The 14778-nt window shown below is 44.4% G+C and overlaps 1 protein-coding gene across 2 annotated transcripts in view; it reads left to right on the top strand.

Moving 5' to 3' along the window:
* LOC115102733 (receptor-type tyrosine-protein phosphatase S-like) overlaps window positions 1–14778 on the top strand; it is a 111072-nt gene that overhangs the window by 13766 nt on the left and 82528 nt on the right. For both annotated transcript variants that reach the window (XM_065005572.1, XM_065005573.1), the window contains exons 2-5: window positions 669–752; window positions 7808–8013; window positions 11021–11166; window positions 11482–11623. In XM_065005572.1, the coding sequence (XP_064861644.1) occupies window positions 7875–8013; window positions 11021–11166; window positions 11482–11623 (427 nt within the window). In that variant the 5' untranslated portion in view covers window positions 669–752; window positions 7808–7874. The remainder of the gene's footprint in view (window positions 1–668; window positions 753–7807; window positions 8014–11020; window positions 11167–11481; window positions 11624–14778) is intronic.

Genomic DNA, 14778 nt, shown 5'->3' with positions numbered 1-14778 from the left:
GTCATGGAGACAGGCCCCGTAGAGGCTGCCTCAGCCCGACTGTGGTGAAAAGCATGCTGGGTAAGAGGGAGGGGGAGGTGATAAAAACAAAACATGTTATCTCACCCACAGTGGAACTGGAAAGGGTTGTTTTCCTCAGTTCAATGTGTTGATGCTTAGAATCATAATAGAGTAATTTCCCTTGATTTGCTCTTTAGATTCCCCACGAGGTATACTCCATGTCTGGCAAACTGAAGATAACTTAACCCTAACCGGGGTGGGTCTCATACAAAGGCTGCGTCTGTCTGTCTGTCTGTCTGTCTGTCTGTCTGTCTGTCTGTCTGTCTGTCTGTCTGTCTGTCTGTCTCTGTCTGTCTGTCTGTCTGTCTGTCTGTCTGTGTGTGTGTGTGTGTGTGTGTGTGTGTGTGTGTGTGTGTGTGTGTGTGTGTGTGTGTGTGTGTGTGTGTGTGTGTGTGCGTGCATGTGTGTGCGTGCATGTGTGGGGGGGTGGTGTCTCTGTGTGTGCATGTGTTCGTGTGTGTGTGTGCATGCATGCATGAATGTGTCTGTCTGACTGAGAATCAACCCCACACATGAATGGTCTCAGGATGCTTTACTGTGTGTCGTTGTGTAGTCACACATACCCGCAGGTCATGTTGACTCATTCCCTCCTTCCTGTGTTGTTGCAGGTCCGCTGGATGGTCACACTGAGGATTCCACAGAGCAGGCCATGATGCCTCAGCCTCAGTCAGGGCTGTAGAAAACGCACAGAGGTAAGGACTCACACACATACAGTCGTGGCCAAAAGTTTGGAGAATGACACAAATATAAATTTTCACAAAGTCTGCTGCCTCAGTTTGTATGATGGCAATTTGCATATACTCCAGAATGTTATGAAGAGTGATCAGATGAATTGCAATTAATTACAAAGTCCCTCTTTGCCATGCAAATGAACTAAATCCCCCAAAAAACATTTCCACTGGATTTCAGCCCTGCCACAAAAGGACATCATGTCAGTGATTCTCTCGTTAACACAGGTGTGAGTGTTGACGAGGACAAGGTTGGAGATCACTCTGTCATGCTGATTCAGTTCGAATAACAGATTGGAAGCTTCAAAAGGAGGGTGGTGCTCGGAATAATTGTTCTTCCTCTGTCAATCATGGTTACCTGCAAGGAAACACGTGCCGTCATCATTGCTTTGCACAAAAAGGGCTTCACAGACAAGGATATTGCTGCCAGTAAGATTGCACCTAAATCAACCATTTATCAGATCATCAAGAACTTCAAGGAGAGCGGTTGTTGTGAAGAACGCTTCAGGGCGCCCAAGAAAGTCCAGCAAGTGCCAGGACCGTCTCCTAAAGTTGTTTCAGCTGTGGGATCAGGGCACCACCAGTACAGAGCTTGCTCAGGGATGGCAGCAGGCAGGTGTGAGTGCATCTGCACGCACAGTGAGGCGAAGACTTTTGGAGGATGGCCTGGTGTCAAGAAGGGCAGCAAAGAAGCCACTTCTCTCTGGGAAAAACATCAGGGACAGACTGATATTCTGCAAAAGGTACAGGGATTGGACTGCTGAGGACTGGGGTAAAGTCATTTTCTCTGATGAATCCCCTTTCCGATTGTTAGGGGCATCCGGGAAAAAACTTGTCCGGAGAAGACAAGGTGAGCGCTACCATCAGTCCTGTGTCATGCCAACAGTAAAGCATCCTGAGACCATTCATGTGTGGGGTTGATTCTCAACCTAGGCAGTGGGCTCACTCACAATTTTGCCTGAGAACACAGTCATGAATAAAGAATGATGCCAACACATCCTCAGAGAGCAACTTCTCCAAACCATCCAGGAACAGTTTGGTGACGAACAATGCCTTTTCCAGCATGATGGAGCACCTTGCCATAAGGCAAAAGTGATAACTAAGTGGCTCGGGGAACAAAAAATCGATATTTTGGGTCCATGGCCAGGAAACTCCCGAGACCTTAATCCCATTGAGAACTTTTTTATTTATTTATTTCACCTTTATTTAACCAGGTAGGCTAGTTGAGTAAGTTCTCATTTACAACTGTGACCTGGCCAAGATAAAGCATAGCAATTCGACACATACAACAACACAGAGTTACACAAGAAATAAACAAAACATACAGTCAATAATACAGTAGAAAAAAGAAAACAAAAAGTCTATATACAGTGAGTGCAAATGAGGTAAGATAAGGGAGTTAAGGCAATAAATAGGCCATGGTGGCGAAGTAATTGCAATATGGCAATTAAACACTGGAATGGTAGATGTGCAGAAGATTAATGTGCAAGTAGAGATACTGGGGTGCAAAGATAAATAAATAAATACAGTATGGGGATGAGGTAGATAGATGGGCTGTTTACAGATGGGCTATGTACAGGTGCAGTGATCTGTGAGCTGCTCTGACAGCTGGTGCTTAAAGCTAGTGAGGGAGATATGAGTCTCCAGCTTCAGTGATTTTTGCAGTTCGTTCCAGTCATTGGCAATAGAGAACTGGAAGGAGAGGCGACGAAAGGAGGAATTGGCTTTGGAGGTGACCAGTGAGATATACCTGCTGGAGCACGTGCTACGAGTGGGTGCTGCTATGGTGACCAGTGAGCTGAGATAAGGCGGGGCTTTACCTAGCAGAGACTTGTAGATAACCTGTAGCCAGTAGATTTGGCGACGAGTATGAAGCGAGGGCCAACCAACGAGAGCGTACAGGTCGCAGTGGTGGGTAGCATATGGGGCTTTGGTGACAAAACGGATGGCACTGTGATAGACTGCATCCAATTTGTTGAGTGTTGGAGGCCATTTTATAGATGACATCGCCCGATGTCGAGGATCGGTAAGATGGTCAGTTTTACGAGGGTATGTTTGGCAGCATGAGTGAAGGATGCTTTGTTGCGATATAGGAAGCCGATTCTAGATTTAATTTTGGATTGGAGATGCTTAATGTGAGTCTGGAAGGAGAGTTTGCAGTCTAACCAAATACCTAGGTATTTGTAGTTGTCCACGTATTCTAAGTCAGAGCCGTCCAGAGTAGTGATGCTAGACGGGCAGGCAGGTGCGGGCAGTGATCGATTGAATAGCATGCATTTCGTTTTACTTGCATTAAAGAGCAGTTGGAGGCCACAGAAGGAGAGTTGTATATGGAGGTTCGTTAACACAGGTTATTTAACACTTGTGGTCAATCCTCAAGAGGCAGGTGGACAAACAAAAACCCACAAATTCTGACAAACTCCAATCATTGATTATACATGAATGGGCTGCCATCAGTCAGGATGTGGCCCAGAAGATAATTGACAGCATGCCAGGGCAGATTGCAGAGGTCTTGAAAAAGAAGGGTCAACACTGCAAGTATTTACTCTTTGCATCAACTTCATGTAATTGTCAATAAAAGCCTTTGACACTTATGAAATGCTTGTAATTATACTTCAGTATTCCATTGTAACATCTGACAAAAATATCTGAAGACACTGAAGCAGCAAACTTTGTGAAAATATATATTTGTGTCATTCTCAAAACTTTTGGCCACGACTGTACACATGCAGACACGCATGTGCACAAACACTAATGATGGGGGGGAAAAATCGATACAATTACATATCGGGAAATTATTTTTGACTATATATCATATCGTATTGACAATTTTGCAATATAATTAATGCAATAATTAATGCAATATAACTCTTTCATTGCTTGTTCTCCTGTTTATTTTCAAATTGGGAGGCCATTTCTTTTCAACGTTTTTTTCCCGTGACTGATCAAAACTTGTTTTCTCATGGCTTTGTCTTGTCCCTCTGCAGTAGACAGACTGTATATACTAAACAGAAATATGAACAGAGCATGCAATCATTTAAGCGATTTTACTGAGTTACAGTTCATATAAGGAATCTAGGACATTTTTATTAATTAATTAGGCCCTAATCTATGGATTTCACATGACTGGGCAGAGGCCCACCCACTTGGGAGCCAGGCCCACCCACTGTCCAGGCCCAGTCAATCAAAATGAGTTTTCCCTCACAAAAGGGCTTTATTACAGACAGAAATAGTCCTCAGTTTCTGGGTGACTGGTGACTGGTCTCAGACGATCCTGCAGGTGAAGAAGCCGGATGTGGAGGTGCAGTGGTTGTGAGGCCGGTTGGACACACTGCCAAAACGACGTTGGAGGTCAAATTCCTTGACTTTTTTCACCTTTTATTATGTTACAGCCTTATTCTAAAATGGATTAACTATTTGTTCCCTCATTAATCTAATCTACACACAATATCCCTTAATGAAAAAGCAAAAACATGTTTTTAGAATATTTTGCTAATTTATGTTAAAAAAAACGGAAATATTACATTTACATAAGTATTCAGACCCGTTACTCAGTACTTTGTTGAAGCACCTTTGGTAGCCTCAAGTCTTCTTGGGTATGACGCTACAAGCTTGGCACACCTGTATTTGGGCAGTTTCTCCCATTCTTCTCTGCAGATCCTCTCAAGCTCTGTCAGGTTGAATGGGGAGCATTGCTGCACAGCTATTTTCATGTGTTTCCAGATATGTTCGATCGGATTCATGTCTCTGGCTGGGCCACTCAAGGACATTCAGAGACTTGTCCCGAAGCCACTTCTGCATTGTCTTGGCAGTGTGCTTAGAGTCGTTGTCCTGTTGGAAGGTGAACATTCGCCCCAGTCTGAGGTCCTGAGAGCTCTGGAGCAAGGTTTCATCAAGGATCTCTCTGTACTTTGCTCCGTTCATCTTTGCCTCGATCCTGACTAGTCTCCCAGTCCCTAACTCTGAAAACCATCCCCACAGCATGATTCTGCCACCACCATGCTTCACCGTAGGGATGGTGCTCCAGACGGGACTTTTGGCATTCACGCCAAAGAGTTCAATCTTGAATTCATCAGACCAGAGAATCTTGTTTCTCATGGTCTGAGAGTCTTTAGGTGCCTTTTGGCAAACTCGAAGCGGGCTGTCATGTGCCTTTTACTCAGGAGTGGCTTCCATCTGGCCACTCTACCATAAACGCCTGATTGGTGGAGTGCTGCAGTGATGGTTGTCCTTCTGGGAGGTTCTCCCATCTCCACAGAGGAACTCTAGAGCTCTGTCACAGTGACCATCTGGTGCTTGGTCACCTCCCTGACCAAGACTGTTCTGTCCCGATTGCTCAGTTTGGCTGGGCTGCAAGCTCTAGGAAGAGTCTTGGTGGTTCCAAGCTTCTTCCATTTAAGAAGTATAGAGGCCACTGTGTTCTTGGGGACCTTCATAGCGGCAGAAATTATTTGGTACCTTTCCCCAGATCTACAGACATTTCCTTCGACCTCATGGCTTGGTTTTTGACATGCACTTTCAACTGTGGGACCTGATATAGACAATTGTGTGCCTTTCCAAATGCTGTCCAAACAATTGATTTTAACACAGGTGGACATCTCAAGGACGATCAATGGAAACAGGATGCATCTGAGCTGAATTTCGAGTCTCATGGCAAAGGGTCTGAATAATTTGGTATTTATGTTTTTTATTTTGAATACTTTTGTAAATGTTCTAAAAACCTTTTTTTCGCTTTGTCGTTATGGAGTATTGTGTGTAAATTGCTGAGTTTTTAAAATGTATTTAATCCATTTTACAATAAGGCTGTAATGTTACAAAATGCGGGAAAAGGGAAGGGGTCTGAATACTTTCTGAAGGCTCTGTATATGGCCCTGCTCCAAACACCCTGTAGATGTGATGTATGCTATAGTATATGCTCTCTGTAGGTACAGTACAGTAAGGGACGTGTGCCAAGGCTGAACATAAGAACCCAGAGGCAAATCTGACATTGTTTCCCAGCCAACAGGGTCAATGCAGGGGTAGTAGAGATGAGATTAGTTTTACGGCATTAACAACTGTTACGACCGCTCCTGGCAAGGCCTGCAGTACAGTATGTAGATGGGACTGTTTTCTCCATTCCCAGACTCACAGTAAGCCCGTTTGTTTAACTGTGTTTATGGACCACAGCCGGGCAGCTGGTGCTGCTGGGGAACAGGTCATGTGGGGGAAGGAGAAGGATCAAAGGTTTTGATAGCAGGTTAAATACAAGAGGGAGGGCGAGATGGGGGAGACAGGGAGGTGGAGGGGGTTGGAGGGGGGTGAGACAGGGTGGGAGGGGTGAGACAGGGGAGCCTTGTGGGGAAATCAGGGATCAAAGGTTCACGTAGATGTCCAGTTAAATACAATAGAAGGAGATGGGGAGGAAGAGACAGGGGACAGGGAAGGCGGAGCCGGGGAGAACAAGATGGGGTGACGGGTAGAGACGGTTGGGGGGGTGAGACAGGTGATGGGTTGGACGGGTAAGGGGGATATAGAAGTAGACAGGTGTGAGATGAGGGATTGAGATGAGAGAAGGGTAGACCAGAACAGGGGCTTGATTCGAGTGACAGACCACTCAAGATTGAATTAGATCAGGATCAAGTCGCCATAGTGGGAAAGAGCGATTTCCAAAAAGGAAATTTATCCCATTGACTTTCTTCAAACCTTTTACAATGTTACCCTACTGAGTCAGCGCAGTTCAACAGGACCCACATGCTTCTTATCATCCGTTGCATCATGCTGATGATGCTAGCTAACAAATTGAGTTTCTTTAAGAGGAGACTTCATCGTGCTGGATGGAATGGCACTTGGACGATCTCTGATTAGGTTGTAGCTATTAGGTTATTGAATTGAAAAATAGATCCTGAAAGCTCTTCGATTCCCTATCTGTTAGGAACTTCTCTCCAAGCCTAGATAAGAGAGAGGGGGAAGGAGGGAAGTAGCGCTCCATGAAATATATGTCAGATGGGCAGATATGTTTATAGACCGGTTATACTTAGAGCTCGGGCGGGTTAAAGAGCCAGACTCCAATGCCTTTAAGCGTGTCAGATAAGAGCTAGAGAATTCCATATACGTTTTAATATGGAACTCTCGACCGGAAATGGTAGAAAGTCCCTGTATTAGGGAACCACGTTCAACACTTTCACTGGATGTGGGAAACTGTAGATAACTGTGGGACGTGTAGGATGTGTGCACTCGCTTGTCAACATCCTTGTAAACGTGTGTTCCTCTAATCTGTATGTATCTATATAAGTATGTGCGCACTTTTATCTGTGTCTCTGTGTGTCTTCCATCCGGTCTGAACAAGATGGAATAAAGAAGCCTGTCTCATTTGGTTTCACACCTGCGTTCCCACACTGGGGGGGGGGAATAGAGGTAGAGAAGGAAAGAGGGAGGGATCGATGCGACTGGAGGAGTTATCGACTCCTGGAAGGGGAGCTTCTGCAGAGCTCGGCTGAATATCTCCTCTCCTGTCAGGGATAAAATAAATCCTCCTCAGGCAAAGAAGAGTCAGGCCTGATCCCCCTGGTTGGACTAGGATTACCCACAGGACATCTACTATAGGGGGCCTTCGCCATCTAACATTATAGATATTACACTCTTATTGAATATTGCACGGTGCCGGGATGGCATAAACACCCCTTCTGCTTCAATATCATCTTTGCTTGAGTGTTTCCATATTAGAGTTTTATGTGCGGTTTGTATGTATGTTTGTGGCCAGTGAGGAAAGACTGTGTCAGTAGAAAGGCTTGAAGAACAGTGGGTGGATAGACTGAGGATAATGTCTGTGGCTCAACACCTTCCTTTTATTTATGGGTGTTTACTGTATACACATGCAGAGGCTCGCTCGACCTGTCAATCCAAAGTCAAAAGTGTTTTTTATTCAACTGACCAAAGCCGGTGTGATCATCGACTCGGTTTAATGTTCTTCAAAAGGATATTCTCTCCCTCGTATTTATTTGAACACATTTGTTTTTATGGGTTTGTTTGTTTTTCCACAGAGTGCCAAGCCCTGTTGAGTGAATCCCCCCCCATCCCCCACCTCCATCCCCAGTCGCCGGAGGTACCATGGTTCCCCCCAGTCCTGGTGGAACCATAGCCCAGTCCAGGGTGCCTCGCCCTGGGTACTGCCTCTGCCTCTACCCCCCTTTTTTGCTGCCACTGCTGCTGGTGCTCACTTCCCTGCATAACCTCTCTGACGCCTTAGGTAAGTAACACACTGCAGATTTATGTTTGTGTGGGTGTGTTAGTTCATGTGTCTGTATGGTATGTCCTCCAATTGGTCGATTTGTTTATGTGTAGGTTTGTCCGTTTTTCTGCATGGCCGCCGATGCATCCTATCTCTCTACCTCACCCTCTCTCTCTCCTCTATGCTGACAAGCGTCTGTAACAGTGAGTTGTGTTGGTCAACGCTAGCTGCAGTGAGTGGTGACGTGGTGTTGGGCTGGAGGTGGACCGGTGAAGGTGTGTCTGCCTGTCTGTTTCTGCGGTGATGGGTGTTTAACAAGATCTGTCAGGGCCGTGGTGGTTTTATAACACCAATAAGCAGCACACACACGTCAGCGCTTATCCGATTGTCACCTTTATCAAAGCATGCCAACAGATGTCTTGTCTTATGGATCGACAGTAAGACAGGTGAAAAGAGAACACATCTCATTTTAACACTGCAGCACAGACAACGCTACGGAAGTATGTGGCACTGAAGAGCATGAATGGTTTTTTGACACTGATGAGCAGTGAGGGGAAGTCAGCCTATAGTTAGTCATCACATCGCGGCTACTGTATGAAAGCATGCCTTGATATGTCTTACAGTTCAACATTTTAAGGACAGTGTGTTTACCTAGAGGTATTACTGCGAAGTGTTCCTCTGTGACTCAAAGAAAATAGCATCCCAAAAAGAGCAGTCTGAACCACCATATTTCTTACACTGATGGAGTGCCCGTGTTCATATTTGTTTTGGTTGGTGGCTAGGACCTTGCGTTTTTCTTGACCATGTAACCTGACCAGGAAAAACTCTGGACCCTAATTATAGGCCACTTCTGTAATTGCTATGGAGTGAACCTGAGTGATCGATCTGGTCAGACTTGTCCAGATGGATCTCATTTCCAGCCTCCAGTCATAGTGGGGGTGATTATAGTATCATGACACCCACTTGCTACCTACTGACGCACCATCTGCACATTATACTTTCCCAGCACTGCTATTAGATAATCATAGCCATGTGGTGTATCATTATGATAGGCCAGATATATGTTCGTCCGAAGTCTATCATTATATCCCACTGGCAGCCAGGGAGTCAAGGAGTCAAGGAGTCAAGGCTACTCAGCCTTTAAAGGGACGGACCGCATTCTTGACTATCCTCACCAAATTCGGGGGAATTTTTCATGAAAGGAAAACCAATATGTATGTCTTGTTTGAATCAGAACCAAAGGCTCTAACCAGAACAGAATGCAGCTGGAGGCCGGTAGTTGCACCCATGTAATTGGAATTGGTTCTAGTGTGCAGCGGGAATAGCACAATAATGTCTTTGAAAGTGACAGTGCAGAAATGTAAACCAATGTTGAATGTGAAATCAACCCTCTAACACAGCTCCCCAAAGTACCGCCTGTTCCCGAGTGCAACACTTCACAACTGACAGAGTGTGTGACGTGTATGGTAAAAAGGCTCCAATAATACTCTGTTTTTTCCCCCGAAAAGTATTGTTGAGGTTTCTCTCGGTTTCTGCTCAGGCACTTTTACCTCACAGCTCAGAGGTGGGCTGGCTGCTGTGTGGCTGGTACTCACTGAAGTGTGAAGTTAGCAGGGGAGGGAGTAGAGCCAGAGAGCTTTTCCGTCTCTCAGTGATTTTTGGGGAGATATTGCAGTGTTTTTTTCTTCTTCAGCTGCTCTGCCTCTCTATTGTAGAACTGAATCAACACAGGAGGAGCTGGCCCAGTGATAGAGTGAGTGACAGACAGAGATGGGAGAGCGGTAAGAGAGGGAGGAAGGGAGGTTGTTATGGTGAGGGTCAGGCCGGCTTTGCCCTGATGGATAGAACTGATTCCGCCACTGAGGAGGAGTTAAGCTGGCTGCCATGGTAACAGACACAGAGGGATAGAACTCTGGGCTTGCCGAAGAAGAGTCTGACATTCTAAGATGGGCAGAGAGACATAGGGAGGGATGGACAGTATGAGACCGTGTGCGAGAGAGAAGAGAGAAAAGTGTATGAAGTAGCTTGACAAGATTATGGAATTTTTGTGCCTGAAATAGATTTGTATTTGCTGTTAGTAATAAGCATTACTGCATTTCGGAAACTCTAGCAGCCGACATGACACGTTCTAAAACTAGACCGTTCAGATCAAGCACACTGTGTTCTAAAACTGCATAAAACTGTATTGTCTGTTAGAACTGGACTTTAGAAATATAAAGAGTATAAATGAAAAGCCAAATGTATGTACTAATTCAATCCCTAAATCCTTGTACTCAAAATGGTCTCCTTGTTTCATTGTAATTTACTGCAGAGGCTGAAAAGGGTATGTGTGATATTAATACATTAAAGCCAATTATCTGCTATGAATTTCCACGACACCTTTTCATACACCCGTGTAGCACCCACCCATGTGTTCTCACAATCTGTGCTGCATAGTGGAGTAGCGTGCCCCAGGGTAGTGAAAAAACCTTCTCCTGTGAAGCTGAAGCACATCTTTTATAGATGACACACAGGAAGTCCTTGGTCATGTCCTCTAAATGATAGCCAGGAAGTGAACTGTACTTAGCGGCCAATCACCATGTCCATCACGACTCAGTGATGTCATGTATCTCTCTTCCTGTCCACGGCTTTGGGCTAGTTAGCATCTCTTGAGAGAGAGCTGTCTATCTTTGGGTAGATCAGTTGGTAGAGAATTGTGCTTGCAATGCCAGGGTTGTGGGTTCAATTCCCACAGGGGACCAAGTATAAAAATGTATGCACTTACTGCTGTAAGTTGCTCTGGATAAGAGCATCTGCTAAAATGTAAATTATGATTCATGTATATTTACATGGGGAAAATATTAAGTAAAATCATTTTAGTACCATCATTCTAAATTAATGTTTAATCATTTGGATGTGTCTGTTTATCTATCTGCTTTATGGATGTTTGTTTTCTGAACTGCATTATGTCTTGGACTCCTGGCTACAGAATTTCTCTATGAAGACAATAAAGTTTTAATTGATTTGAATTGTCTGTCTATCCCAGCGGCGCCCAAGTTTACCAAGATTCCCGGAGACCAGATTGGGGTGTCGGGAGGCGTGGCCTCGTTTGTGTGCCAGGCGTCAGGTGACCCCAAGCCCATGGTCAACTGGAACAAGAAAGGCAAGAAGGTCAACTCCCAACGGATAGAGGTGAGCTCACTCCATTCTCCACTCTGTAAAGATCATATTTGTCTATTAGCAATTTTTAGGGGTTTTGTTTTGTTACTTGTTGCTCTTCTCTCCTTGTTTTTATTCCCCTGAACACTGGCCTTTTCCTTTCGTTCCCAATTGGTCTCCTTCCTGGTTACTCACCTGGTTTCTGTCTCTTCCTGGTTCTTTGTCCTGGTTTCTGTCTCTTCCTGGTTCTTTGTCCTGGTTTCTGTCTCCTCTTGTTTTCCCCCTCATTCCAAACTGTTTCTCCACTTTCTGTTTCCTGACTGTTTCCTATCTCCTCCTCTCCCCTAGACGATAGAGTTTGATGATGGAGCAGGGGCCGTGCTGAGGATCCAGCCTCTCAGGGCACCCCGAGATGAGAATGTCTATGAGTGTGTGGCCCGCAACACTGAGGGAGAGGTGGCCACCACTGCCAAGCTAGCCATCATACGAGGTGAGTGTGTGTGTGTGTGTGTGTGTGTGTGTGTGTGTGTGTGTGTGTGTGTGTGTGTGTGTGTGTGTGTGTGTGTGTGTGTGTGTGTGTGTGTGTGTGTGTGTGTGTGTGTGTGTGTGTGTGTGTGTGTGTGTGTCCCCACAAGAATAGGAAACAAACAACATTTTACCAACTGTGGACATTTTGTTAGTCCCTACAAGGTCAAATGCTATTTCTAGGGGGTTTAGGGTTAAGGTAGAATTAGGGTTAGAATTAGGTTTTGGAGTTACGGTTCGTTTTAGGATTAGGATTTAGGTTTAGGGTTAAAGTTCGGTTTTGGGGTTAAGGGTAAAATTAGGGTTAGGGTAAGGGTTAGGGTTAGGGAAAATAGGATTTTGAATGGTTATAAATTGTGTGTGCCCACAAGGTTATTTAAACAGGACTGTGTGTGCGTGTGCGACTGAGTTCCTCTTTATGACCATCTTCATTACAGTACAATTGCTAACATGCATTGGTCAAAGTAGCCTTGTGGCTACAGTCAGTGAAACAGAAGTGTAATGTGGACCAAACTGTGAATCATTTTTCATTGCTTTCACACAAAATGCATTCAATGACCACATTCTCTGAAATCCTTGAACCCTTTTGTCATTCGTACTCCGCCACCTGCAAAACTATATATTTGCAGCACATGTTTTCAAATGCTAACACACTGTTTCCAAAACTGTTAAAACACACATTCAAAACAGAATGATGGCAAATGTCGTGCATGTCTGCAGTAACCAGATTGAAATATATAGAAAATCTCAGCAGAATATATAATCATTCCAAACACAGCTGATTGCAATTTCAGCTGAAAGCCTACACAAGTGTCCTGGATTTAGTCTCGTTACCAAACAGACAAAAGAGGACGGCTTCGGAATAATTTAGTTTGGAAACATGGATCAAGGAAGACAGGTTGTTGGGGAGAGAAGAGTGGCAGGGTTGGATTAGACATTCCAGAAGACACTTTCCAAGATGCATCGCCAGAGAAGACATAAGAAGTGATGTTGATGAGAACTTGTGGCCAAATGCAAGAGAGAGGGAGAACTAGAACCCTCACAGTACTGTACAGTACGAGTGATTATACTATACATTTTGTTGATGGGGTTTTTTGTAATTATTATTGCCGCCCTGGAATTTCAGGAATTTGTTTTTTGTTTCAGCTTTTTATTTTTCACATGTAAATTACTATATGTGTCACGTTCTGACCTTTTTATTTCCTTTGTTTTGTCTTTATTTAGTTGGTCAGGGCGTGAGTTGGGGTGGGCAGTCTGTTTTGCGTTTCTATGTTTTTCTATTTCTGTGTTCGGCTTAGTATGGTTCTCAATCAGAGGCAGGTGTCGTTAGTTGTCTCTGATTGATAATCATACTCAGGTAGCCTGGGTTTCACTGTAGGTTTGTTGGTGTTTATTTCCTGTGTCAGTGTTTGTGCCACATGGGACTGTTTCGGTTTGGTTATTTCACATATTGGTTTATTGTTTTTGTATTTCATAGTGTTCAGTGCTTTTCTTATTAAAATCGTCATGAACACTTACCACGCCACATCTTGGTCCGATCCTTACTCCTCTTCAGACGAAGAGGAGGAAATCTGCCGTTACAATATGCAAAGATATAGAAATGAATAAAGGCTATTGAAGAAAATTGCTGCATTTCTGTTTTTTTTCTTGTTACATATACTTCAGTACAGTCAAAGTGAAAAGATGGTATTTTTTATTCTACAATGAAATACTGATGTCTGTGAAAAATCATTCAAACTTCAGTGAGAAGTTCATAGTTCATAATTCATGTAATGCTCCCTGTTAGTGTTTTCAAGGTCAGTGTGTTATGCGTGACGGTGTATGCTTTCTGAGTGAGAACTCTTGCCAGTGTTATGGTCGAACAAGCTTATTTTGAGACGTATGAAGTGTTTTGGTGGTTTTGAGTGAGTTTTGGAGGTGAGATTAACTGTTTGGCCAAGATGCACATTGGTAATGCAGACTGTGTGGAGCGTTTTGAAAAAGTGGCTTTAGTTTTGACCAATGCTTGTTACAATTGAAAAAAAAATAATACTGTCTATTTTAAGCACACATCTTGCACACACATTCTCACACCTGCTCACACAACTGCTTACACACAGTCTCTGCCTTTGTTCCCTTCCCTCTCAACAGAAGACGTGACAAACACCCTGCTTACACCCTTCTATAGCAGGACAGAAGGAGCTGTTCTTTTTTAGCCTGAGAGTTAGTGTGATTTGGCTGTGTTGAGGACCAGTTAGCATGTGATTTAGACTACAGCTTCGCTCTCATAATCACTTAATTTGTTCGGTTCCCAGACTGAGATGGTGTGAATCTAATGTAGCTGAGTTTGGCTGTAAAGCCTGGCTGTACGCCTAGGAGCTGTGGACTGGGCTTAGGCCCAACACAGGAGAGGGGGATGGAGGGAGAGAGAGAGAGCGGGATGGAGAAGCGGGATGGATGGGATAACGACTCCTTTTTACATGGGAAAGCAGAGGATTAGAACTGGGCTTGGACAGGGACCCAGTTCTGCAGGAGGGAAGACGAGGAAGAGAGGGATTGAGGGAGGAATATATGGGAGGTAGGGAGGAGAGAGACAGAGGGGATATAAGGAAAGATGGACGGGGACTCAGTGGGGGAGGAGGGCGAGTAGTGACACAGCAGGAGAAGGAGTGGAGAGAGGCGGAGGGGAGAGAAATAAGAAAGGAGGTATAGAAGAAAATAATGAGGAGTGAAGGAGGGAGGGGTAGATTTGGCAGGCTTGTGGTATTCAGCAGAAGGCTGGTAGCCTGGGGAATAGCCTCCTGTCCATCTGTTCACAGGCCTGTCATCACTATACATACACACCCAACCCCCCCCACTACATAAACCCTATAGCCCTTCAGTGTGTGCGTGCTTGTGAGTGTGTTTGTGTGAGCCATTAAATCATAAGCTATTTTTCCTCAATAGAGCTGTGTATATTCTGAATTTGAACTTAAGCCCCTTATGTGGCCAGAGGTGTAGACTTACATTCGATGATACTTTGCAATCTGTCTCCTAGACCTTGACTGCACCATAGACTTAAATAATGAAATAATAATGCATATTTGTGTGTGTGTATATATATATATATATATATGCTTCAACCGCCTACCACAGAAGGAC

Source organism: Oncorhynchus nerka, linkage group LG20 (genome assembly GCF_034236695.1).
Source record: "Oncorhynchus nerka isolate Pitt River linkage group LG20, Oner_Uvic_2.0, whole genome shotgun sequence".
Classification (NCBI taxonomy): Eukaryota; Metazoa; Chordata; class Actinopteri; order Salmoniformes; family Salmonidae; genus Oncorhynchus; species Oncorhynchus nerka.
The sequence above is the reverse complement of the archived record's forward strand: the minus strand, read 5'-3'. Positions and strand labels throughout refer to the sequence as shown.